Source organism: Erinaceus europaeus, chromosome 4 (genome assembly GCF_950295315.1).
Source record: "Erinaceus europaeus chromosome 4, mEriEur2.1, whole genome shotgun sequence".
Classification (NCBI taxonomy): Eukaryota; Metazoa; Chordata; class Mammalia; order Eulipotyphla; family Erinaceidae; genus Erinaceus; species Erinaceus europaeus.
In genome coordinates this window covers 134,181,296-134,205,010 of record NC_080165.1, presented here as the reverse complement: position 1 = coordinate 134,205,010, position 23,715 = coordinate 134,181,296, and the positions used below count along the sequence as shown (strand labels likewise).

At 39.0% G+C, this 23,715-nt stretch overlaps 1 protein-coding gene across 4 annotated transcripts in view; it reads right to left on the bottom strand.

Moving 5' to 3' along the window:
- GOPC (golgi associated PDZ and coiled-coil motif containing) overlaps positions 1–23,715 on the bottom strand; it is a 48,233-nt gene that overhangs the window by 8,808 nt on the left and 15,710 nt on the right. For 3 of the 4 annotated variants that reach the window (XR_009549610.1, XM_060190560.1, XM_016187247.2), the window contains exons 2-7: positions 16,236–16,400; positions 13,185–13,208; positions 9,494–9,669; positions 4,831–4,996; positions 3,858–3,953; positions 2,076–2,240 (exon numbers count right to left, since the gene is read on the bottom strand). Coding sequence is in view for 3 of the 4 variants with exons in the window: in XM_060190560.1 (XP_060046543.1) it covers positions 2,076–2,240; positions 3,858–3,953; positions 4,831–4,996; positions 9,494–9,669; positions 13,185–13,208; positions 16,236–16,400 (792 nt within the window). In the remaining variant the exon portion in view is untranslated. The remainder of the gene's footprint in view (positions 1–2,075; positions 2,241–3,857; positions 3,954–4,830; positions 4,997–9,493; positions 9,670–13,184; positions 13,209–16,235; positions 16,401–23,715) is intronic. The other variant, XM_007521025.3, reaches the window with a different exon arrangement.

Sequence of the window (23,715 nt, the reverse complement as noted above, 5' to 3'; positions counted from 1 at the left end):
TATTTTTATTTTAATGAGTAAAATATACAGAGGTAGAAAGATCAGAGCACTGTTCAGTTCTGGTTTATGGTGCTGCTAGGAATTAAACCTAGGACCAGAGAGCCTGAGGCATGAAGGTCTTTCAAATAACCATTATGCCATCTTCCTAGTCCAGAAAGTTCCTTTTAATTTTACAGTAGCTATTGATATTTCTATTGATTTCAACTATCTGCAAAGAGACATGAATATTAAAAAGATACTTAAGTAGTCACACTTTACAGAATCTTGGAACAAATGTTCAGTTTAAAAGTTACTTGGGGCTGGGGACCGGGTGGTAGCAGCGGGTTAAGCGCACATGGCCCAATGACCAGCATAAGGATCCCAGTTCAAGCCCCAGGTTCCCCACCTGCAGGGGAGTTGCTTCACAGGCGGTGAAGCAGGTCTGCAGGTGTCTATCTTTCTCTCTCCCTCTCTGTCTTCCCCTTTCTCCATTTCTCTCTGTCCTATCCAACAACAATGACAACAACAATAACAACAATGATAAACAACAAGGGCAACAAAATTGGGGGGGAGGATGGCCTCCAGAAGCAGTGGATTTGTAGTGCAGGCACCAAGCCCCAGCAATAACTCTGGAGGCAAAATAAATAAATAAATAAATAAATAAGTTACTTGGGGCTACAGATCCAGCTCAGTGGTAGAGTGCATGCTTTCCATGCATGATGTCCTTGGTCCTAGATCAAGCAAAAAAAAAAAAATCTAGGGATGAGTTCATCATTTTCCACTTCACACAGTGATTCAGCAAGATCTTAAGTAGATCTTAACAAACGCTGCACCTGAGGGCATCAGACAAACTTTTCTTTGACTAGTTTAGAGAGCTCGATACAGTGACTTGGTTCTTACAAATAGGTATGAACACAGTGTCTGCCGTGTGCTCAGCAAAGTGCACCACCACCTGTCTCCCCTTAAGAATTATTTTCAATACTAACACTCCCTATAAAATTACTTCTTATAAAATAATCAACTTCTTTTTAAAAAGACATTTTTGTCTTAATCTTTATTTATTTACTGGACAGAGATAGCCAGAAATGGAGAGGGAAGGGGAGATAGAGAGGAGAGAGACAGAGATACTTGCAGTCCTGCTTTACCACTTACAAAATTTTCCCCCTGCAGGTGGGAACCAGGGGCCCGGATCTGGGTCCTTGCTCACTGTAATGTGTGCTAACCAGGTGCGCCACCACTGAGCCCCAAATCAATCCACTTCTAGCACTGTTTTTACCTGTAATGTCTTTTTTTTTTTCCAGTCTTTCAGTTATTACTGATGTTTTACTAAGTGTCATCTCTAAGAAATTTGTGTTTTGATGAACACACTTAACATTTACACACACACACACAGACGATTTTCTTTCTTCCTTTTTTAAAATGTTTATTTTCCCTTTTGTTGCCCTTGTTTTTTATTGTTGTTGTAGTTAATGTTGCTATTGATGATGTTGTTGATAGACAGGACAGAGAGAAATGGAGAGAGATGGGGAAGACAGAGGGGGGAGAGAAAGATAGACACCTGCAGACCTGCTTCACCACCTGTGAAGCGAACCTCCTGCAGGTGGGGAACCGGGGGCTTCAACTGGGATCCGTAGACCGGTCCTTGCGCTTTGTACCACATGCCCTCAACACTCTGCGCTACTGCCCGACTCCCCTTCTTCTTTTTCTTCTTCATCAGAGAACTACTTAGCTCTACTTTATGATGCTGTGGGAGGTTAATCCTGGGACTTTGGAGCCTCAGGTAAAGAGAGTCTCTTTGTAAACTATGTACCCCTGCCCCATACTCAACCTTTCTAGCTATGGACATTACCACACAGAAAATTAGTAATTCACTAACAAGTTATATATTTGTGGGGGAAAGCTAGTAAAATTAAAACCTTCCTTTTCAGTAAAATCTGGTTGAGTATCTTCCATAAAAAAACCCCATCAGCGGAAATTAGTATCTACCTATAAACATATCACTACTTGAGAAACCTTTCGGGGAATATAAAATATTCAGTAGACTCAAGGATGCAACTGATAGGTTCAATTCAACCACATAAAAGGCACTCACTTACCTGCTGAGAAAGAATGGTGACAGCTTCTTTATGCTTTGTGTCCCTTAGGTTAACTCCATTAACAGCCAGAATCGCGTCTCCAACATGTAGCCCTCCACATCTGTCAGCAGGCTGTCCTGGGTGTATCTCAGAAATGAGGATCGGAACACCGTGTTCTTTCCCACCCTACGAAAAATAGAACGAAAGAGCAGAAAACTATTATTCTCTGAAAATTAGTAAAAAAAAAAAAAAATTGTAGACCTATCTTTCCAGATCTATTTTGTTTCCAAAAAATGCTAAATGAGAGCTTATTTGCTACTTAGGTGATGGTAAATAAATTATAAGTGTCAAAGAGCTACCTCTGAGTAAGATGATTAATAACCTAGTACATTGATGTCATTACCAGCACACCAAAAAAAAAAAAAAGTGGATAAACTTTTTTTTTTTCATTCTGCAATACCAGGGTCTTGTGTATATGTGATTTCACTGCTCCTGGGCCAACTTTTCCACTCACAGAGTCAGAATGACTCATCAGAGAGAGACCACAGTGCATCCCATCATTCCTGGAACTTCCTCTGGTGTCATGTGGTGCAGAGGCTCAAGCCTAGCTTCTCGAACATGGGAGTATGCGAGCTACCAGGAAAGTTCTGTCTTGGCTGGATAAACCTTTTATTATTAGGAAACAGTCCTTTGTCAAGCAATATCAGAAAACAAATTAAACTTGATGCTGTGCTTAAATCAATGGAAGAGTAAAGCAACATTATTCATTCATCTGAAACAAAGCACTGAATAACTCCCAAAGGACTCCAAATATATGTACTTTATAATAGATTATTCTCAGGAATGTTGGTCCAGAAAACTGTTTGCAAAGGCTTTAAATGAAAGAGAGACAGAGAGAGAGAGAGTGACTAAGACTGTTTGGATCCAAGAGTCAACAGTAAAATTTGACAACAAATTAATGAGAATGGCAATTGGGAAGCTGCTTCAGTGCTTAGAGCATAGGACTTGCATGCATGAGGCTCCAGGTCAGATCCCTGGCACCGCATTAGCAGTAACAGTGCTCTGTCTTCTCCTTTCATTTTCTCTGCCACACACACAAGTATGAATATAAATCTTTGAGAGAACAAGGTAAGAGAAAGATAACATTTAGTGTGGAGAGAAAAAAACAAACAAAAAGATAAATAAAAACAAAGACAGTATAACCTATTGTCACTTCACACAGAAGCAAAGAGAAAACGGGGGGTCAGGTGGTGGCGCGTAGTGCTCACATTAGAGTGTGTGAGGTTCAAGTCCCTGGGCCCCACCTGCAAGAGGAAAGCTTCCTGATTGGAGAAGCAGGGCTGCAGGTGTCTATCTCCTCCGCCCCTCTCAATTTCTGTCTCTATGTAATAATAAATAAATAAAAAGATTTTTTAAAGATTTGAAAGGAGAGATAAAACTGTCATATCCATTCACAAAGACTCCTAAGATATGACACAGAAGTATGAACTAGGTCATAGTGAGAATGTTGAACTCCAGGTACTAAAGGTACAGGTGAACAGTTGTTTGAAAGATTTGCATTTAAAATTTTTTTTTATTTATAAAAAGGAAACACTGACAAAACCATAGGATAAGAGGGGTACAACTTCACAAGGTTTGCATTTTTAAAAGTTTACGTGAAAGTTCTGGTGCCCATAGAAATAAAATTAGTTGTTTAGAGAATATACTTATTCTCCCTATGATATCCAGCAAAGAAGCATAATTATTACTAGTTAACCGTAAAAACCAAAAACCAAACCAAACACTGGAAGCACTACTTCTTACTGTAATTGAAATGCCAAGGCCTTCATGATCTTCCTTGAGGAGAAGAACTTTTCTAATTGGACCAACACCTTGACTTTTCTTTAAAGAATCTTGATCCTTGTTAGGGATTAAGAAGAAGAAAAATTAGTGTTACTTACATATTATACCAAATAAATTAAAACTGCCATATATATTGCTTCTGGAAATCTTCACTAATTTTGTGGAATGAACTACAGATGAACAGACAAGTTTATACAGATAAAATAGAAAACTAAAAATAAATCTCTCAACACAGTGAAAAGCAAAGATGAAATTTTCCCACCCTTTCCTTGGTTTCTTTAATACTAACACTTCTTTTTTTAAACTTTCAGGCATCATAAAATAAATTTTTGCCAGGAACTGATAAATATTTTCAAGAAGTGAAAGTGTAACTCACTGGAAACTATTTTAAAGATTTATGCTTGTTTTAATGTATTTGCATAATTGGAATACAACTATCCACTTGATCAAGAATAAAAAAAAAATACAAAAAAGTTTTTAAAAAATCTTTTTTTTTTTTTTATTGCCATCAAGGTTGTCACCAGGGTTCGTTGCCTCCAGGAACTCCTTTTTTGATAGACAGGCAGACTGACACTAGATAAACACTTGCTTCACTGCTTGTGAAACTGCATCCCTATACGTGGGGGTGTGGGGGACCTGAACCAGAATCCTTGCACATGGTTCTGTGTGCAGTCAAAAAAAGTGCATCACTGTCTGGCCCCAGAACTTCTTCCATTTTTTTTTAAATTAATATTTCATTTATTTATGAATGAGAAAGACAGGAGGAGAGAAAGAACCAGACATAAGTCTGGTATACATGTGCTGCCAGGGACTGAACTCTGGACCTCATGCTTGAGAGTTCAGTGATTCATCCACTGTGCCACCTCCCGGACCACGGTCCCAGAACTTCTAATCAAAGAAAAGACTGAGTGGGAAGTCAGCAAAGCACACATACATGGCCTGGTGGTGCCTGCATTGGTCGCTTCAGGTCATTACGTCCTCTGCAGGCTCTGATAACAGTTTTGTGACGATGCAAATGTATCTCAGCTTCCAACTGGTTCCAAAGCTTATCATGAGCGGGTCCCTTCATATCTCGTCCTAGTAACTGTATTTGCTGGACCCTTCATATTGAGAAAAGAGTTCATTTAATTACTTTTTCATCATACATACATACTATGGGGAGTTCAGAAAAAAATTACTGAATACAAGAAATTCTGCACTAGTATGTTAGCATTAACAGTAATACTTAGGATCTTCCCAATGTTTCTCAGATTTACACAGTCATAAAAATCTGGAAGAAGATATCTTCAAGGGGAAATCAGCTTTGAAAAAGAGAGTACGGTTGCCCACAAGGTGGAACAGCAAATAAGGCATTGGGTTCTCAAGCAATGGGGTCCAAGTTCGATGCCCAGCATGAAGTGTTCCAGAATGTTGTTTTGGCTCGCTCTCTTCCTCTCTCCCCCCTTTCTCTCATTCATAAAAAAGCCTTAAAAGAGAGAGGAAATGAATTAAACCTTCTGTAGTCAAATATTTTACTTATCTCTAAAAATAATTTATGGCATCTATAGCAACTAAGTCATGTTTCATGTCTTCCTACAATTAAGGAAGGTCAATGAACTCAGGTGCTACCCGATCTTTAGATTAAGTACCTTAGATACTACCTAGTCTCTAGCTAAGTCTAACTGTACTAAAACATTTCCTCTCATGAGCTTACCAAAATTATTTTTAAATGTGGTAAAAGTTATCAGAAAATGTGAACTTCAAGAAAATTTTTTTTTACTTGATCCACATCATCCTTTCAAAATTATTTTTTATTAATGCTTTCACTGGAGGAGATTAATGGCTATCAGTAAGTTGGCACATGTATCCAATTTCTCAGCTTTCTACAAAATACTCTCACACCCAGCTTAGGTGGTTCTCTGTCATCCTGTACTAAGACCTGAAATCCCCCCCCACCCCACCCCCAGAGTCCTTTATTTTGGTGCAATACACCACCACATAAGTTCTTAATGTAACATTACAACAAGTAGTAAAATATCATTTAGTACTAGTAACTAAAAAAAAAAAACACCAATATTTGTGAATAGTTGACTGTCAAAATTAAATATAGGCAGAACTCAGTATTATGATGACGAAATTATGTTTCCAATGTTTTCGAGGCTCAAGAAAGATTGAGTTTCAGTGGTCTCAGAAAGAATTATGAAAGGTATATTAGGAGATTTGGCATCAATGAGAAGGTGGCAACAATACATGGAAAAAACACCCACAGAAACAGATATGCCACAGCAAAGGACAGAAAGGTCAGCATTTAGATGGTGGGACACTGAGAAGGAATGGAAGATAAAAGTCTGGCTATGTGACAACAAACCACAACCCAAAGAGATCTATCAGGTACAGATACCACTGCGGCCGGAAGATTATGAGTGTGAGTGAGTGAGTGAGTGAGTGAGAGTGAGAGAGAGAGAGAGAGAGAGAGAGAGAGACTCAACCCAATTCATTCCTGTAATTCTGCAATGATGCAAAGGGAATTTATTAGGAACCTTGAGAGTGGAAAGGGGGAACCAGGATGGCAGCTCAACCATGCAAGCTGGCTGGAACTTGAGTTCAGGAGGACAAGACCACATTGAAATTCAGGTTTTATAACAGACCCTGGGGGGATGTTCTGGAAGGAGTTCCTCCCTAGTATGTTGGATACTTCTCCTGGAGCTGGTAGACCTACAAAAAATGGTGTAAACATGAAGAGCAGTAAATCAGGAAACTGGGGAACAGGGTTAATCCCAACTATAGTCTTTCAGGTGGTACAGCTTACCAAAGCTCTGGAAGACACCACAGTGGAATTCAGTTTCAGTAGTAACAGACCCTGGGGCTGCGTTCCTGACTTACAGCTAACCAGACCTTGCCCCAACCAACCCCAGAGCTTCTGCAGAATTGTCACAACCTAGGCTAAGACACTGCCCAAAGCAACCTAATGATCACTGATCATTCACCACTCCAAGCTCCAGGAGACCACTCAGTCTGAAAGACAGATACCTGGGCCAAGGTCTTAATAAAGGATCAAACAAGAGGAGAAGACAGAAGGAATTACCTGCTCTGTTAAATCAAAATAGCAATTGGAAGGAAACACTTAATTCAACAGGACAAAGTTCCTAAAGAGGACATGAAAACCATGCTACAGATTCTCACCAAGATGAAAAGTTCAACATTAGAGAATGTATGAGAGGAGTATAACAGGACTCAAAAGATATAAAAAAAAAGCACAATAGCTAAGCTAAACAAACAAAGAAACAAAGCCAGAAGAGTAATCTACCAGCAAAAAAAAAAAAACATAAAAAGAAAAAAGAAGCCAAAGGCTGAAGTGGTGAGCTGGAGGACAATGTAGGGTAAATCATAATGAAAGCCCTGAAAAGAGAAAGGAAGGAAGGGAGGAAGGAAGGAGACCTATAGCAAATGAAGAAACTGTAAAAAGTACAGGACAACATCAAGAGAAACACTGTTCACACATTATAGGACTGCCAAAGGAGGGGCAGAATTCTTTTAAAATATTTTTTTTTATCTTTATTAGATAGACAATCAGAAATCCAGAGGGAATGGGGAGATAGAGGAGAAGAGAGAGAGACAGAGAGACACCTGCAGCCCTGCTACATCACTTGCCAAGGGGTAGAGACCAGGGGCACGAACCCAGGTCCTTGTGCATTGTAACATGTGCTCTCAGGTGTCTGGGCCTGGTACAGAATTTTTAACTGAAGAATTATTAACTGTGAATTTATCCCAAACTGAAGGAAATAGAGTTCTAGATCCAGAAAAATTCAAGCATAAGAAGAAAAAAAAAAAATCAAACATAAGCCAACAAAGGCACATAATAATTAAAAATGCAAAGATTAAAGAAAGAATTTTTTTAAAGATTTTATTTATTTCGTAAGAAATTATGAAATCCAGAGATTCCCCCTCCCCAACCGTTGTGGAAAACAATCTGGAGATTTCTTAGAACACTAGAAATGAACCTACCCTATAAGCCAGCAATTTCTCTCCTGTGAAGTTACCCATATGAAACACACTTATCAGAAGAGCTCTATGTCTACCTGTGTTTCATAGCAGCACAATTTGTAATAGCCAAAAACTTAGAAGCAACTCAGCTGTTAAAATGATGTCATCTCCTTTGTACCATCCTGGATGGAACTTGAAGACATGTTAAATGAAACAAGTCAAAAGAAAACAATGGGGAGTCAGGCGGTGGCGCACTGGGTTGGGAGCAGGTGGCGCAAAGCACAAGAACCGGTGTAGGGATCCTGGTTCGAGCCCCCCGCTCCCCACCTGCAGGGGAGTTGAGGGGAGTCGCTTCACAAGCACTGAAGCAGGTCTGCAGGTGTCTATCTTTCTCTCCCCCTCTCTGTCTTCCCTTCCTCTTTCCATTTCTCTCTGTCCTATCCAACAACGATGACAACAAGAATGACTACAACAATAAAACAACAAGGGCAACAAAAGGGAATCAATATTTATTTTAAAAAAAGAGAGGACAATGGAATGACCTCACTTATAGGTGGAAATTAAGAATGAAGGACACACAGAGAGAACACAAAACAGAACTTGGACTAGGCATACTGTATTGCTCCAAAGAAAAGGACTCTGGGAAAGGAAAAGGAGTGGGTGGAAGGAATCTTCAGGTCCTGTTGCATGAAGTATGGGAGGATGATAAATGGTACCCATGTGTTAGCAGCTGCACTGTAAACCATTAGCTTCCCAATAAAAATGAAAGAGAGAGAGAGGAGGGGAAGGAAGATACCACAGCACCAATGTGGTAAGAACTGGGTTCCAATCTGGGTCACTTGTGGGGGTGGGGGGAGCAACGCAGGCACACTATCCAGGAGACCTATTTTGCCAGCCCAGGTATCATGGACCAGCTTTTTTTTTTTTTTTTTAATACTGTAAAACTTTATTTGATAGGACAGAGAGAATTGTAGAGGGAAGGACGATAGAGAGAGACAAAGAAACCTGCAGCACTGCTTCACTGCCCATAAAGCTTTCCCCCTGCTGGTGGGGACCAGGGACTTGAACCCAGGTCCTTATAGTAAAGATATATATATATATATATATATCTTTACTGGGGAATTAATGGCTTACAGTTAACAGAAAAATAAAATACAATAATTTGTACATGTGTAACATTCTCAGTTTTCCACATAACAATTCAAATCCCACTAGGTCCTCTGGGCCCTTGTTTTTTTGTTACTGTTTTTACTTTTTACCAGAGCACACACAGTACTAGGCTCAAGTTCAGCTCTGGCTTATGGTGGTGTGGGGGATTGAAGCTGAGACCTTGGAGACTTTCAATAAAAGTCTCTTTGCATAACATTAAGCTATCTCTCCCACAGTCCTTGTGTACTAGAATGTGTACACTTAACCAGGTACACCACCAGCTGGCCCCACTTTTCTTTTTAATATTTTATTTAATTTATTTTTTAAAAAAGATTATTTATTTATTCACGAGAAAGATAGGAGAGAAAGAACCAGACATCACTCTGGTACATGTGCTGCTGGGGACTGGACCTCATGCTTGAGAGTCCCGTGCCTTATCCACTGCGCCACCTCCCGGACCACCCCCTACTTTTTTTTAAACACACCTTCCTGCCAATTCTTTATCCAAGTACTTGGCAGCCAGTCTTGCCCCATAGACTTCCGCCTGGAGAACAGCTATATGTCTACGAAGGGCTTCATTCTCTTTTCTCAACAACTTCACTTCAGCCTCTAATTGAGCTTCTTTCATTTTTTCTTTTTTGTTTGCTTCAAGTTCTCTTTCCTAATGTGATTTTAAAAAACACACAATGTAATTAAAACACTTCAAAGACTTTTTAGCTAGAGATCAAGTTCCTTAAAATACACAAGAGCACAGTGTATATGATGCCAACAATGAAAGCAGACAATAAAATGAAAGACTGCGATTTGTAGTTATTTCTTTTAAACTAGTATCAGAAGTTACTGGGTTATGCTTAGCAAAGTTAATAAGGAGTGAAACACAACTATCATATGTAGAATATAGGGAACTGGAACACGTGAACTTGTCAAACAAACAAAGTGACAAAAACCAAGTTGTCTCTAAGACTTTTGAGAACTAATGATGGTTACTGTTATTGCTAGAAGAGGTGTGTGTGTGTGTGGGGGGGGTGATGGGATAACTGAACTTTGGTGAAGGAGGCAGAGCACTGTGGAATTATACCCCTGAAATCTTCAAAAAGGAGAGACTTTAAGGGATAAGTGAATCTGCTCTCTATTATGCTGTCTAAAAATGATTCAAGAAACTAAACAGAAATTAAAAGTAATCACTCTAGTGATTGATCTCAAGTGTTTAAATAACTTTAGTGTAACAATTCTAAAAAGCAAGTCAAAAATCACTTAGTGACAAAGATATACTTTATATTTCATCTTAAAGCTGCAAGATATTTACAATGCTTACATTAGGACACTAACTTGAAAACATTTTATGGTTATGGAGAAATGCTAACAACAACTGCACTAAAGAGTAGTTGTAAAAGTTTACACATTTTAAGTACTTTATCTTAATTTATTTGAGACAAATCAAGAGGGAAAGGGGACATAGAGGTGGAGAGAGAAAGAGAAACACCTGCAACACTGCTTCACCATTCAGGAAACTTTCCCAATTTCCTACAGGTGGTGACCAGGGGCTTGAACTTGGGTCCTTGTGAATTGTAAAATGTCTGCTATACCAAGCGCACCTCCACCTGGCCCCAAGTATTTACATGTTAAAGAATATTAAAGATCCCACTGAACTTTGGGATCTGACTCCTCTATATATCTACATGCTAAAGCAAATTAATAAATATTTTGAGGGGAATAACTGCTTTACTTGCCTAATATAAAGTAGGGAGGATAACTAATTCTAGCTTTTACAAAAGGATGTTAGACTGTTACACTTGTTAATAGGCCATACAGATGGACTTGTAAGTGTCAGAGAATATAACCTCAAGATCTCTGTCACATTTTTTTACTACAAATTCAAATGTAAGAAATCATTTTCGATTTACTTTAATAAAACCCATGTGAGAATTGAGTAAGGGCCCTGGTAGATGTTCTAAGTGTTACTTTATTTTATTTTACCAGAGCACTGCTCGGCTCTGGCTTACAGGTCTTTGGAGCAACAGGCATGAGTGCCCTCTGTATGACCACTATGCTATCTGCCCCCTACCCAAAGTCTTTTTTTTTTTTTTTCTTCAGAGCAGTGAATCGCTGGCTTCTGGTGAGGACAGGCTTTGATAAATGTGATTCTGGAGTCAAGAAGACCATAAAAAAAAAAAAAAAAAGAAAGAAAAAAAGAAAGAAAAAAATATGGTCAATATCCTAAGAAGAACTGCTTTTAATGACTCACTAATTTATAGAATCTATAAATCCTATGAAAATACAGTTGCACCTGTTGATGAGGTATGGAACACACTGTCCCTCACTAAGCAACCACGTCTTACTTATGAAACTTTAAATATCTACCTCAGCACCAGAAAAAAATAGTTTCTCTTGAGCAAATGATAAATGATAGTTCCTATTGTATGGTTACTGCTATTATTTGCTCTTTTTTTATTTTCCATATAAGGAAGCTGAGAAAGAAATTTAAGCAAACATTCAGTTTTCTGGAATATATTTTTAGTAGTAAATTAACTCTGCTTTGGTCTACTGTTTTGAGATAAATAAATCATATAGTATATCAACACATAACATACTTCAACATCAATATATATATAATTTACATGGCACAATCTTAGAAACAATATATATATATACATATAGATATGTTAAGTGAATAACAACCACCAAATATTGGATGTTATTATTACTTCTTTAGTTAGAAATATTTGTTATTATATCCATGATTATTTATAAGGAAGACTAATTAGGCTTTTTCAACTTGTATAGAAACAGAATCATTAGAACATAATTTCTAGATAATAGTTTTTGGTGAATTTAATAACTTAGAATCCTCCTATAGTAACTTTGAAATTATTAATATTTCCATTTATTTCAGAACCTGTTTCCTAAAAAGGCAGATTTCAGTCCCAAAGATGATAAACAGTTATATCTCTTTATGACACTTATTAAAGTTAGTATTGTTTATTTCAGAAAAAGCATTCCTAAAAGATCAAGAAGTCTTTGGTTTATGGAGTAACTAAATATTAAGTTAAAGATTATCTACTTAAAATTACCTTAAAGAGGTATTTATACATCATTTAAGAAATTCATAGTTTTAATCTACCACTTTAATCATTCCAATCCCTAATAAATATGACAATCTTTCAGGTCTGAAATTAACAGATGCAAGCAAAAAAAAAGAACAAAGAAAACTACAGAAAATCACTGTCGGGTCTACAAATTAAATTAAACTAAATTATTAAACTATTATTAAGTAGCAACTAAGAATGTTGATTTTGTATTTAGATGTCAATATAATTTATTTTTCAAAAGAAGCAAAATCAATTTGAAACCTGGTTAGGTTGGATAGTGAGAAACATAAGAATTCATATATTTCTTTTTTCAAAATAATTTCTGACAGTGGGCTTTAAGTAAGAGTCAGTTATTTCAAAGATCACACAATTATTCTGAAGACTGCTAAAATTATAAGACATGCACCGGATGAACACAAAACCAACATGCACATTATTTTCAAACAGGAAAGGTGAAGGAAAACGAGGCCAAAACACTTAAGTAGGAAAACCAATTGCTCTTTTAAGTAACGGTTGCTCTTTTTAGTAGAGGCTTGAAAGTTACAAGGCTCTGATACCATCAGAAACTGAGGAACCTGCCAAATAATGACTACAAATCATACCCAACAGAAAAATTAATTCCCTCTTTTTTTCTTTTGTTGCTGCTGGGGCTTTACCATTCTGGGTTGATTTTTTTCAGGTAAGAGAGACCACAGTATCAAAGCTGCCTGCAACGCCATGGGACTAAGGGCTCTAACTTAGGTCACATGCACAAGCAAAGCTGATGCTGATGCCTCCTCAGGTGAACTACTGGGTTGTCGGAAAAAATCATGACGCATTTTCCTTTGCAAAAATGTGCCAGGCCTTTTCTGACAACTCGGTATTTTGCCAGCTCCCCACCCAAAACAAAAACTTTAACAAAATGTAGCAAAAGAAAAGAGCAATGAGCCACCGACTGAACTTTCCAGGTACTAGCACATCAAACTTTCTTTTTTCTTTAAATCATTAACATCAATTTCAAATACAAAGTGACAACACCAAGATAGGCAAAAACAACAAATACAATTTCACAGGACATATTAAAGCAAAGCAGAAATGGCATACTTACCAGTTCATCCACAGAGGGGACAGACTTAAGATATAAGAAAAAAGTTTTCGAATTAGAAAAACATTGAACAAATGATTTTACCTAGTGGTATAATCATTACAAGGGAAATGTCCTTAGATTGAGAATCAATCAGGTAAAGTTCATTAGAACAAACGTATTTGCAAATCCAAAAGCAATAACAATTATCGCAGTAAATTTTTATTAGAACTAGTCAGCATACCTGATTCAGTGTATTTTCACTACGGTACCTTGTTTCAAATTCAATGTTAAAATTGCAGATAAAGTATATTCTAGTGAAAATGTGCAACATTTCCCGATGTTATTATCAAATACTCCAAAGTATTTATGAATCTACCTCATTTCAGTTAAATGAAATAGCACTTAGATTCATAGAATTTCAGAATTTAAAACTTCAAGAGGGGCCACGCGAGGGCACACCAAGTAGAATGTGTTTAAGGGCCTGGGTTCAAGCCCCCCAGTTCCCACCTGCAGAGGGGAAACTTCAAGAGCACTGGAGCAGTGCTGCAGGTCGGTCTCTCTCTCTCTCTCTCTCTCTCTCTCTCTTCCCCCCTGACTCTCCTATTTCTTTCTGTCTCTATCATACAAGAACAAAAAAAGTAAAAGAAAAGATAAAAAACAAAAGTGGCTGCTAGGAGCAGTGGGATCATGTACAAGCACTGAGCCACAGCAAAAATCCTAATCCTGGTGACACCAAAAAAAAAAAAAAACCACACACAATTTCAGAAGGAAATATGCTCATTTAAATAGATCATATAAATGCTAACCTATGTGTTAGAAACTAATGAACCAATCAAATGCAATTAAAAGAAGACAAGTAAAAATTTAAAGTATTAATCTCTTTAATATCAGTTTATTATCTGCCTCTCTCAAGCTCAGTCTTTTTACTGTGCTTGCTACAGTTAACAGTGTTTGGATCACAGTGCATCTTCAATAAACATAAGGTTAGACTGAAATGAGATCATCTAAGGTTTTCTCTACGATAACAAGTGGCTCGGGGTTGGGTTGTGAGTGAGGAGGCTGCAATGCCTGGCACAAGTTGTTGGGAAGCATTTCCTGAGAAGTTCTTTAAACAAAGTTAATGTGGGGTCAGGCAGTGGCACACTTGGTTGAGTACACACATTACTGCGCACTTGGATGGACCTGGGTTCGAGCCCCCAGTTTCCACCTGTGTGTGGGAAGCTTCCTGAGTGGTTAAGCACGGCTGCAAGTGTCTCCCTATCTATTTCCTACTCCCATCTCGATTTCTCTTTTAAAAAATTATTGATTATATATATATTTTTTTCTTTTTTTTTTAACCAGAGGACTGCTCAGCTCTGGCGTATGGTGGTACAGGAGATTGAATCTGGGACCTCAAATCCTCAGACATAGTAGTCTATTTGAATAACCATTATGCTATCTCCTTGATTAATTTATTTCTTTATCCAAAAAAAAAAAAGTGGGGGGAGGGAAGGGAAAATGGCCACTAGGAGCAGGATTCATACACAGGCCCCAGTGATAACCCTGATGGGAGAGAGAGAGAGACAGAGAGAAAAGAGGAGGAGGTTAATGTAACGTTAATGTAATTAGGAAGCAACCTTTTGCCCATCCCTTAGAGTCATCCCACTTCCGGGCTGGATGGCAGACCTGAACAGTCCTGGGGCAGCTGGGAAGTGGCCTAGCTGGTGGAGTGCAGGATGCGCATGCCTAAAGATTCTGGCTTGGTCCTAGGCACCATATGAACTGAAGTGGTACTCTGCTCTCTCTCTCTCATCTTCTCACGCTCTCATCTTTCTATGTTGTATGAAAAATAAAATACATTTCTAAAATTTCTGAGAACGGGAACTATGAACTAAAAATGGCAGTGCACAACAATGGAAAGATCTTGGATCTCTGCTGTCTGTGGAACTGTAACATCAGTTCTGCACTCTCTTCTTTAACTGAGAGAGAATAATTTGTATTCAAGAATAATCTCGATGGTACTTGGGATTTCTGCTACATGCAGCTGAACTAAATCACTATTTGTTTAGATGTCATTCACAAATATCTTTTAAACAGTTATTTTTAGACATAAAAATTCCTATTCTATACCTTAAATATTTCATCTGCTCTATTCTTACCTTTAGGTTCCTGGTTATTCGACAATTTGTTCAGCTTTATATCTTAATGACTTTCAGCCACCAAGTTGCAGATGCTACCATGATGCCAACCTTATTTCCCTGGGCAGACAACCTCACCAATGAGTCCTGGAACCCCACCTCTCCAGAGCCCTGCCCCACTAGGGAAAGATAGAAACAGGCTGGGGGTATGGATCGACCTGCCAACACCCATGTCCAGCAGAGAAGCAATTACAGAAGCCAGAACTCCCACCTTCTGCAGCCCATAAAGACCTTTGGTTCATACTCCCAGAGGGATAAAGAGCAGAGAAGCTTCCAATAGAAGGGATATAGATCTCTGGTGGTAGGAATGGTATCTTATTGTGTTATCTTATCCCACAATCTTGTTTCATTATTAAATCACTAATTTTAAAAATCCCTATTTGAGTTGATCAATGAACAGCTATCTTTTATATTACTCCAAACACGTCTAGATAATGAAATCATCTTCTGAATTTTCTAATGAACACATGTTAACTTTTATAATTAAAAAGTCCCCATTAAAATTGTCCTCTGCTCAACAACTATATTATAAATCATTAACTTGTCAATAAAGTAGGAAAAAACTAAAAGTTAACAATGAGTAAAATATAGGTTTATACAACCCTTAAAAAACTTTTGTCTGAGGGGTCGGGTGGTAGTGCACCTGGTTGAGCGTACATGTTACAGTGAGCAAAGACCTAGGTTCTAGCCCCCAGTCCCCACCTGCAGGGGGGACACTTCACAAGTGGTGAAGCAGTGCTGCAAGTGTCTCTCTGTCTCTCACCCTCTCTATTCCTCCCTTCCCCCTCGATTTCTGTCTCTATCCAATAAATAAATAAAAAATTTTAAAAATTAAAAAAAAACTGTTCTCTGTATCCTTTAAGTTATAAGCATCTGTTACACACAAACTACTTACCAATTTTGCCTTAATGGTACCAGAGTCAACACTCTGACCAGTTTTAGCATGAAGCTGAAGCTGAATGGAGTGCAACTGTAAAAGCTGATCATGGACTTCTTTTTCCAGCACAACTTTCTCTGCTTGGGTCTCTGTCAATTCAGATTTCAGATCCACCAGCTGTGCCTTATAAAACAACAATAGAAAATATTAAGTATGTTTGTCTTTATTTTGACTCTAGTAATTAGTATTTAAGAATGATGTGTGGAAGCCGGGCGGTAGCGCAGCGGGTTAAGCGCAGGTGGCGCAAAGCACAAGAACTGGCCTAAGGATCCCGGTTCAAACCCCCCGGCTCCCCACCTGCAGGGAAGTCGCTTCAAAAGCAGTGAAGCAGGTCTGCAGGTGTCTTTCTCTCCCCCTCTCTGTCTTCCCCTCCTCTCTCCATTTCTCTCTGTCCTATTCAACAACGATGACACCAAGAACAACAATAAAACAAGGGCAATAAAAGGGAATAAGTAAATAAATATATATTTTTAAATGATGTGAGAGACTATCTGAAATGAACAGATAAAAACCAGAAGACCAGAAGTCCGGCAGTAGCACAGCAGGTTAAGCACTGGAGTAAGGATCCAGGTTAGAGGCCCCCCCCACCCCCCGCCCTGGTTCCCCACCTGCAGGGGAGTCGCTTCACAAGCAGTAAACCAGGTCTGCAGGTGTCTATCTTTCCCTCTCTGTCTTCCCCTCCTCTCTCCATTTCTCTGTCCTATCCAACAATGATGACATCAATAGCAACAACTACAACAATAAAACAACAAGGGCAACAAAAGGGAATAAATAAATATTTTTAAAAAACCCAGAAGACCATTATTTAACTGATACATAACATTGATTTAAACTGGCATCAGATCATTAATTCAACTAAAATATCTGAATAGCAAGAGAATGCTCCTTATAAACAATATCTTGGAGGAAAATAAAAAGGTTTCTCTACTATCAAAATAATATGGGCTATAGAGATCCAACTAGCCGTAGTAGTATATCAGAGGAAAAACCAAAAAGTAGAGGTCTTTTTTAAAAATTTATTTATTTATTTATTTATTTATTAGAAAGGTAGGAGGAGAGAGAGAAAGAACCAGACATCAATCTGGTGCATGTGCTGCCGGGGATGGATATTAGGACCTCATGCTTGAGAGTGTAGTGCCTTAGCCACTGTGCCACCTCCCAGACCACAAGTAGTGGTCTGTCTTTACCTCAGAGCATTCTTTTTTTATTACACTAATTTCTATTCTGCATTTGTTGTACTGTTTCTCTGTGAGGCTCTTTACTATATTTCTCTACTCTTTATGCTTCCTATAAACCAGAAGTTACAGCTAAAGATTGAGTTAAATCCACTTAAATTGTGATTTGGTGAAATACACCACAGGCGTTGCTTTGCCATGTGCATCACTCAGGTTCGAGCTTGACCCCCACTGCATGTGTCCTGAAGCTTCACCTCCTCAGAGCCCTACCTCACTAGGGAAAGATAGAAACAGGCTGGGGATATGGATCAGCCTGTCAATGCCCATGCCCAGAAAAGAAGCAATTATGAAAAGCCAGAACTCTCACCTTCTACATCCCATAAAGGATTTTGGTTCATGCTTCCTGAGGGATATAAAAATAGGGAAGCCCCGGGTCCATGCTCCAAGAGGGATAAAGAAAAGGAAAGCTTTCTTTTTCTTTTTCGGGCCTCCAGGGTTATCACTGAGGCTCAGTGCCTGAACTACAAATCCACTGCTCCTGGAGGCCTTTTGTTGCCCTTGTTGTTTTTAGTTGTTGTTATTACTGTCATATAGGACAAAGAGAAATTGAGAGAGGAGGGGAAGACAGAGAGAGGGAGAGAAAGATAGACACCTGCAGACCTGCTTTACCACTTGTGAAGCAACCCCTCTGCAGGTGGGGAGCCAGGGGCTCGAACCAGGATCCTTAAGCTGGCCCTTGCACTTTGCGTCACGTGCACTTAACTTGTGCATTTAGCTCACTGCGCTACCACCGGACCCCCCAGGAAAGTTTTCAAGGGAGGTGATGGGATATGGAACTCTAGTGGTAGAAACTGTGTGGCAATTGTACCCCTATTATCCTATGGACTTGTCAGTATTTTTTATTTCATAATAAATAAATAAATAAATATTGAAAAAGAATTTTTAAAAAGGGGAAAAAAAACAGGGAAGTTTAGGGGCAAGGTGGTGGCACACTTAGTTACGCTCACTCATTACAATGTGCCAAGACTCAGGTTCAAGACCCTGCTCTCCACCTTCATGAGTGGTGAAGCAGGCCTGCACTATCTCTCACTCTCTCTGTCCTCTCAGTTTCTGTCTATATCCAATAATGAGTTAAAAAAAAATAGAGAAGCTTCCAATAGAGGGGACGGGACAAAGAACTCTGGTGGTAGGAACTGTACCCCTGTTGTCTTACAATCTTGTTAACCATTATTAAATTACTAATAAAAATAATCAAATAAATAAAAGACAAAGCAAAAACAAACAAAAAGCAGCAAAGGTGTAACATGTATTTCATCAGCATGTACTGATTGTCTTGTTGTCCCACTGTGATTGGTCTTCAAACTAAAAATCACATGACTTAAAAACTTCTGAATTAAAAAAAAAAAAGATGGGGAGTCGGCCCGTAGCTCAGCGGGTTAAGCGCACGAGGCGCAAAGCACAAGGACCAGTGTAAGCATCCCGGTTCCAGCCCCCGGTGGCTCCCCACCTGCAGGGGAGTCGCTTCACAGGCGGTGAAGCAGGTCTGCAGGTGTCTATCTTTCTCTCCTCCTCTCTGTCTTCCCCTCCTCTCTCCATTTCTCTCTGTCCTATCCAACAATGACGACATCAATAATAACAACGATAAAAATTTAAAAAATTTAAAAAAAGAAGAGGAAGAGGTGGAATGAGAAGGAGGGGAAGAGAAAATGCAACAACTGGAAGCAGTGGACTCATACCGCAGGCAATGAGCCCCATCAATAACCCTGATAGTGATTAATAAAAAAATTAATACAGATTTTGATTCAAAGTTCAATGTTGTTTTGTTTTATATAAGTGTTTTAAATTTATTAGTATTTAACTATCTCTTTTCTTTCCTATGACATCCACATTTTAATAAGTTAATCATTGGTGAATTTTATTTTCATTTTTCTTTATTTTTAGATAGCGACAAAGAAATTGAGAAAGGAGGGGAAGATACAGAGGGAAAGAGAAAGACACCTGCAGCTCTGTTTCACCACTCATGAAGCTTTCTCCCTACAGGTGGGGACCAGCGGCTTGAACCCAATTGAGTAGTTCTAGAAGTAAAGGCTACCTTGGTGGGTCTTGGTTTCATTATCTAAATATCAATGTCATAATCATAGTCCTTAAGCTCTTTAGAATCTTTTTTCAATTGTAAAATTCTGTCGTAGTAGAAAGATAACCATTAAGCAAAGTGTGAAATTTCTAAAGTTGACAAAATTCACCAACGAGGGGGCCAGGCGGTGGCATACCTCGTTAAATGCACACTACAGTGCACAAGGACTTGGGTTCAAGCTGCTGGTCCCCACCGGCAGGGAGAAAGCTTCATGAGTACTACTCAATTGGTCAGTGGCAAAACAGCACTTTGAACCCAATTCTTTATTGTAGGGAGAAGGTAGTATAGGTGTTATCATGCAGTAGTAATAAGGGAAAATGTGTTTCTATAGCAACTGTACATACGTCTAACTTACTAACAATATACAGCTACCATAAAGTAAGCATATACCAATCATATGGCCATATGGCAGGTATCCAGACTCCATACACTATCTCTAATTCTAGTAATGCCTAGTGTATGTATATATATATATATGTATATATATATATATATTTATATATATATAGTTTTTTAAAGTAATTTGCCCCAGGTCATATAGCCAGCAAGTATCAGGCTCAAATCAGCTTTACAATCATAAAAACAAAACAAAATACCCTCTTTAAAAAAATATTTTACTTGGGAGTCGGACAGTAGTGCAGCAGGTTAAGCGCACATGGCACAAAGTCCAAGGATTAGCGTAAGGATCCCAGTTCAAGCCCCCCGGCTCTCCACCTGCAGGGGAATTGTTTCACAGGCGGTGAAGCAGGTCTGCAGGTGTCTGTCTCTCCCCCTCTCTGCCATCCCCTCCCCTCTCCATTTCTCTCTGTCCTATCTAACAATGATGACATCAATAATAATAATAATATTTTAGTTTGAGTTTTAAATTTAATACTGGTTCCCTATTAGAGGAGAAACTTAACAGACTATATAAATCTTTGTTTTGTCAAAAGAAGCAAGGCCTATTTTCTGGTGAGTTGGGTCCCCGCCCACTCCCTTGTAGCAAAACAAAACAAAACAAACAAACAAAAAATCCAAAAGGACGTAAGTAGCTTAAAGATTCTTACACAAAGGAAGCTTAACAACCTGAGATATAGTAGAGGAAGAACCATTCTTTTCATAGTCTTTTCTCTTGCAACACTATGGAATAATATAATGAAATGAAAATATTTTGACTTACTCTCTTTCTTACACTCCTTCAAATTAGCAAGGGGAAAAAAGTCTTAGAGATCATTTACAGCTGATGCAGGTGATTTCTTTTTTCTTTTTTTTATCTTTATTTATTGGATAGAGACAGCCAGAATTTTTTTTTAAGTACCTTTATTTATTTATTGGATAAAGATAGCCAGAAATTGAGAAGGAAATGGGAGAGAGAGAGACACCTGCAGAGGGAGACACCTGCAGCCCTGCTTCACCACTCACAAAGCTTTCCCCCTGCAGGTGAGAAGTGGGGGTCTCGAAGCCAGGACCTTGCGCACTGCAACATGTGTGCTCAACCAGATGCACCACCGCCCGGTGCCTGCAGGTGATTTCTGTCTCATCATAAAGTCTGGCACTGCATATGAGTCAGAGTTAGGGAAACCCTGAACTGCTGGGTACTACTCTGTCCTGTCAGACGTTGGAGATGCAGCTGCAGTTAATTACAATCACAAGCCCCTGGTTGCCCCAGGTCCATGTGAATGAGGCACTGTGGTCTCTGTTGATGCCCAAGTAGACTCAATATGACCAATGGATGACATTAAAATAACCTCAGATCCAAAGATGCCATGGATAGGTCAATGTAACATCTAAATGTAACATGTAGGGGAAGCTCACTGATGGAATCTCAGACTATATGGAAGTTAATCTTTATGAAACTGCCTTTGGGTGGCTCAGTGGTGAAGTACATGCTTTGCATACAGGAGGCCCTTTGTTAGGCCCTTGGTGCCACACATAAGGAAGCAGGACTATGGCTAGCTATCTCTCTCCCTCCATTATTACCTTTCCTTTCCTATCTAAGAAAAAATAAGAACAGTTTACAATCAAAGCAAAATATTCACAACTATCTAAAAGGCCGTTAAAATTCTCCCTTAGTCAACTACATCTCTTTGTGAGGTGAAATTCACTTTCTATATTATAAACAAAATGACACATTTCGAATATTTGAATACAGAAGCAGGTATAAGAATCTAGTTATCAAGCACAAGGACCGGTGTTATGATCCTGGTTCAAGCCCCAGGTTCACCCACCTGCAGGGGAGTCACTTCACAGGCAGTGAAGCAGGTCTGCAGGTGTCTGTCTTTCTCTCCCCCTCTGTCTTTCCCTCCTCTCTCCATGTCTCTCTGTCCTATCCAACAACGACACATCAATAACAACATCAATAAAAAAAAAAAAGGGCAACAAAAGGGAAAATAAGTATTAAAATTTTTTTTAAAAACTTAAAAAAAAAAAAGAATCTAGTTAGCATGTGGGAGGGAGGTGGTGCAATGGATAACACGTTGGGCTCTCAACCATGAGTCCTGAGTTTGATCCATGGCACCACATGTACCAAAGTGATGCTCTGGTTCTATCTTGCTCTCTCTCTTCCTAGCTTCTCCCTATCTCTTTCACTAATAAATAAATAGAATCTTAAAAAAAGAATCTAGTTATCTTCTATTACGCCAGATAACTTGATATTTTTAAAAATATTTTTTATTTATTCCCTTTTGTTGCCCTTGTTGTTTTGTTGTTGTAGTTATTATTGTTATTATTGATGTCGTCATTGTTGGATAGGACAGACAGAAATAGAGAGAGGAGGAGAAGACAAGAGAGGGAGAAAGACACCTGCACACCTGCTTCACCGCCTGTGAAGCAACTCCCCTGCAGGTGGGGAGCCAGGGGCTCGAACCAGGATCCTTACACTGGCGGTTCCTTGCGCTACCGCCAGTCTCCTGTAACTTGATTTTGTAAAATGTAAAATAAAACTATTCTGGGGTTGGTGGCTGTGCACCCAGTTGCGTGCACATGTTACAGTGAGCAAGGACCACGGATCAAGCTCCTGGTCCCCTCCTGCAGGTGGGAATCTTCACAAATAGTGAAACAGGGCTGCAGGTGTCTCTATTTCTCTCTGCCTCCCTATCTTCCCCATACCTCTCAATTTCTCCCAGTCTCTAGTCAAGATAAATAAATTAAAAAACCGAAGCCATTGTAACTAGTCTTTGAATACTTTTTCATTGAAAATTAGATTTATACTGTTTTGATCAATATATAATGGTATTATTGTTTTTAAACATTTAAAATTGTTTTATTAGGGAAATAATGATTTCATTGTCATATGTGATAGGTGCCTACACATCAGTACTTCCACCAAAACAAAAAAAGGCAACCAACTAAAGTGAGGATCATATGAATAACCAAAACATAAAGAGCTCATAAAACACAGCAACAACAACAATAACAAAATAACCTTATTAAAAAATGGGGAGAGGACCAAGCCAGAGGAAATAGGACGGCATGTCAGAGAACACAGCATGTCTGAGACTCCAAGCCTCCAGGTCTATTCCCTGGCACCACCATAAGCCAGAACTGAGCAGAGAGAGGTCTAATTTATCTCTATCTCCCTCTTTTCCCCCCTCCTCCCTCCGTCTCCCCCCTCTCTTACTTTACTTTTAAATAGTGTGCAGAGGATATGAGCAGAATCTTCACCAAAGAAGATACCCAGATGACAAACAGACATAGGAATAAATGCTCAAGATCACTTATTATGAGAGAAATGCAAATAAAGACAACAATAAAATACCATTTCACACCCTTGAGAATGTCATATATCAGAAAGGATGTGGGGAAAAAGGAACCCTGCTAACACTACTGGTGGAAATGTAAATGGGTTCAAGCCCTGTGGAAAATAGTCCGGAGATGCCTCAGAATAACAAAAATGAACTATCCTATAAACTGGTAATTCTTCTCCTAAGATTTATCCAAAGAAAACAAAGACAAGGGAGTCGGGTGGTAGCGCAGCGGGTTAAGTGAACGTGGCACGAAGCACAAGGACCCCTGCATAAGGATCCGGGTTCGAGCTCCCGGCTACCCACCTGCAGGGAGGGAGTCCCTTCACAGGCGGTGAAGCAGGTCTTTGGTGTCTATCTTTCTCTCTCTCTCCTCTGCCTTCCCCTCCTCTCTCCATTTCTCTCTG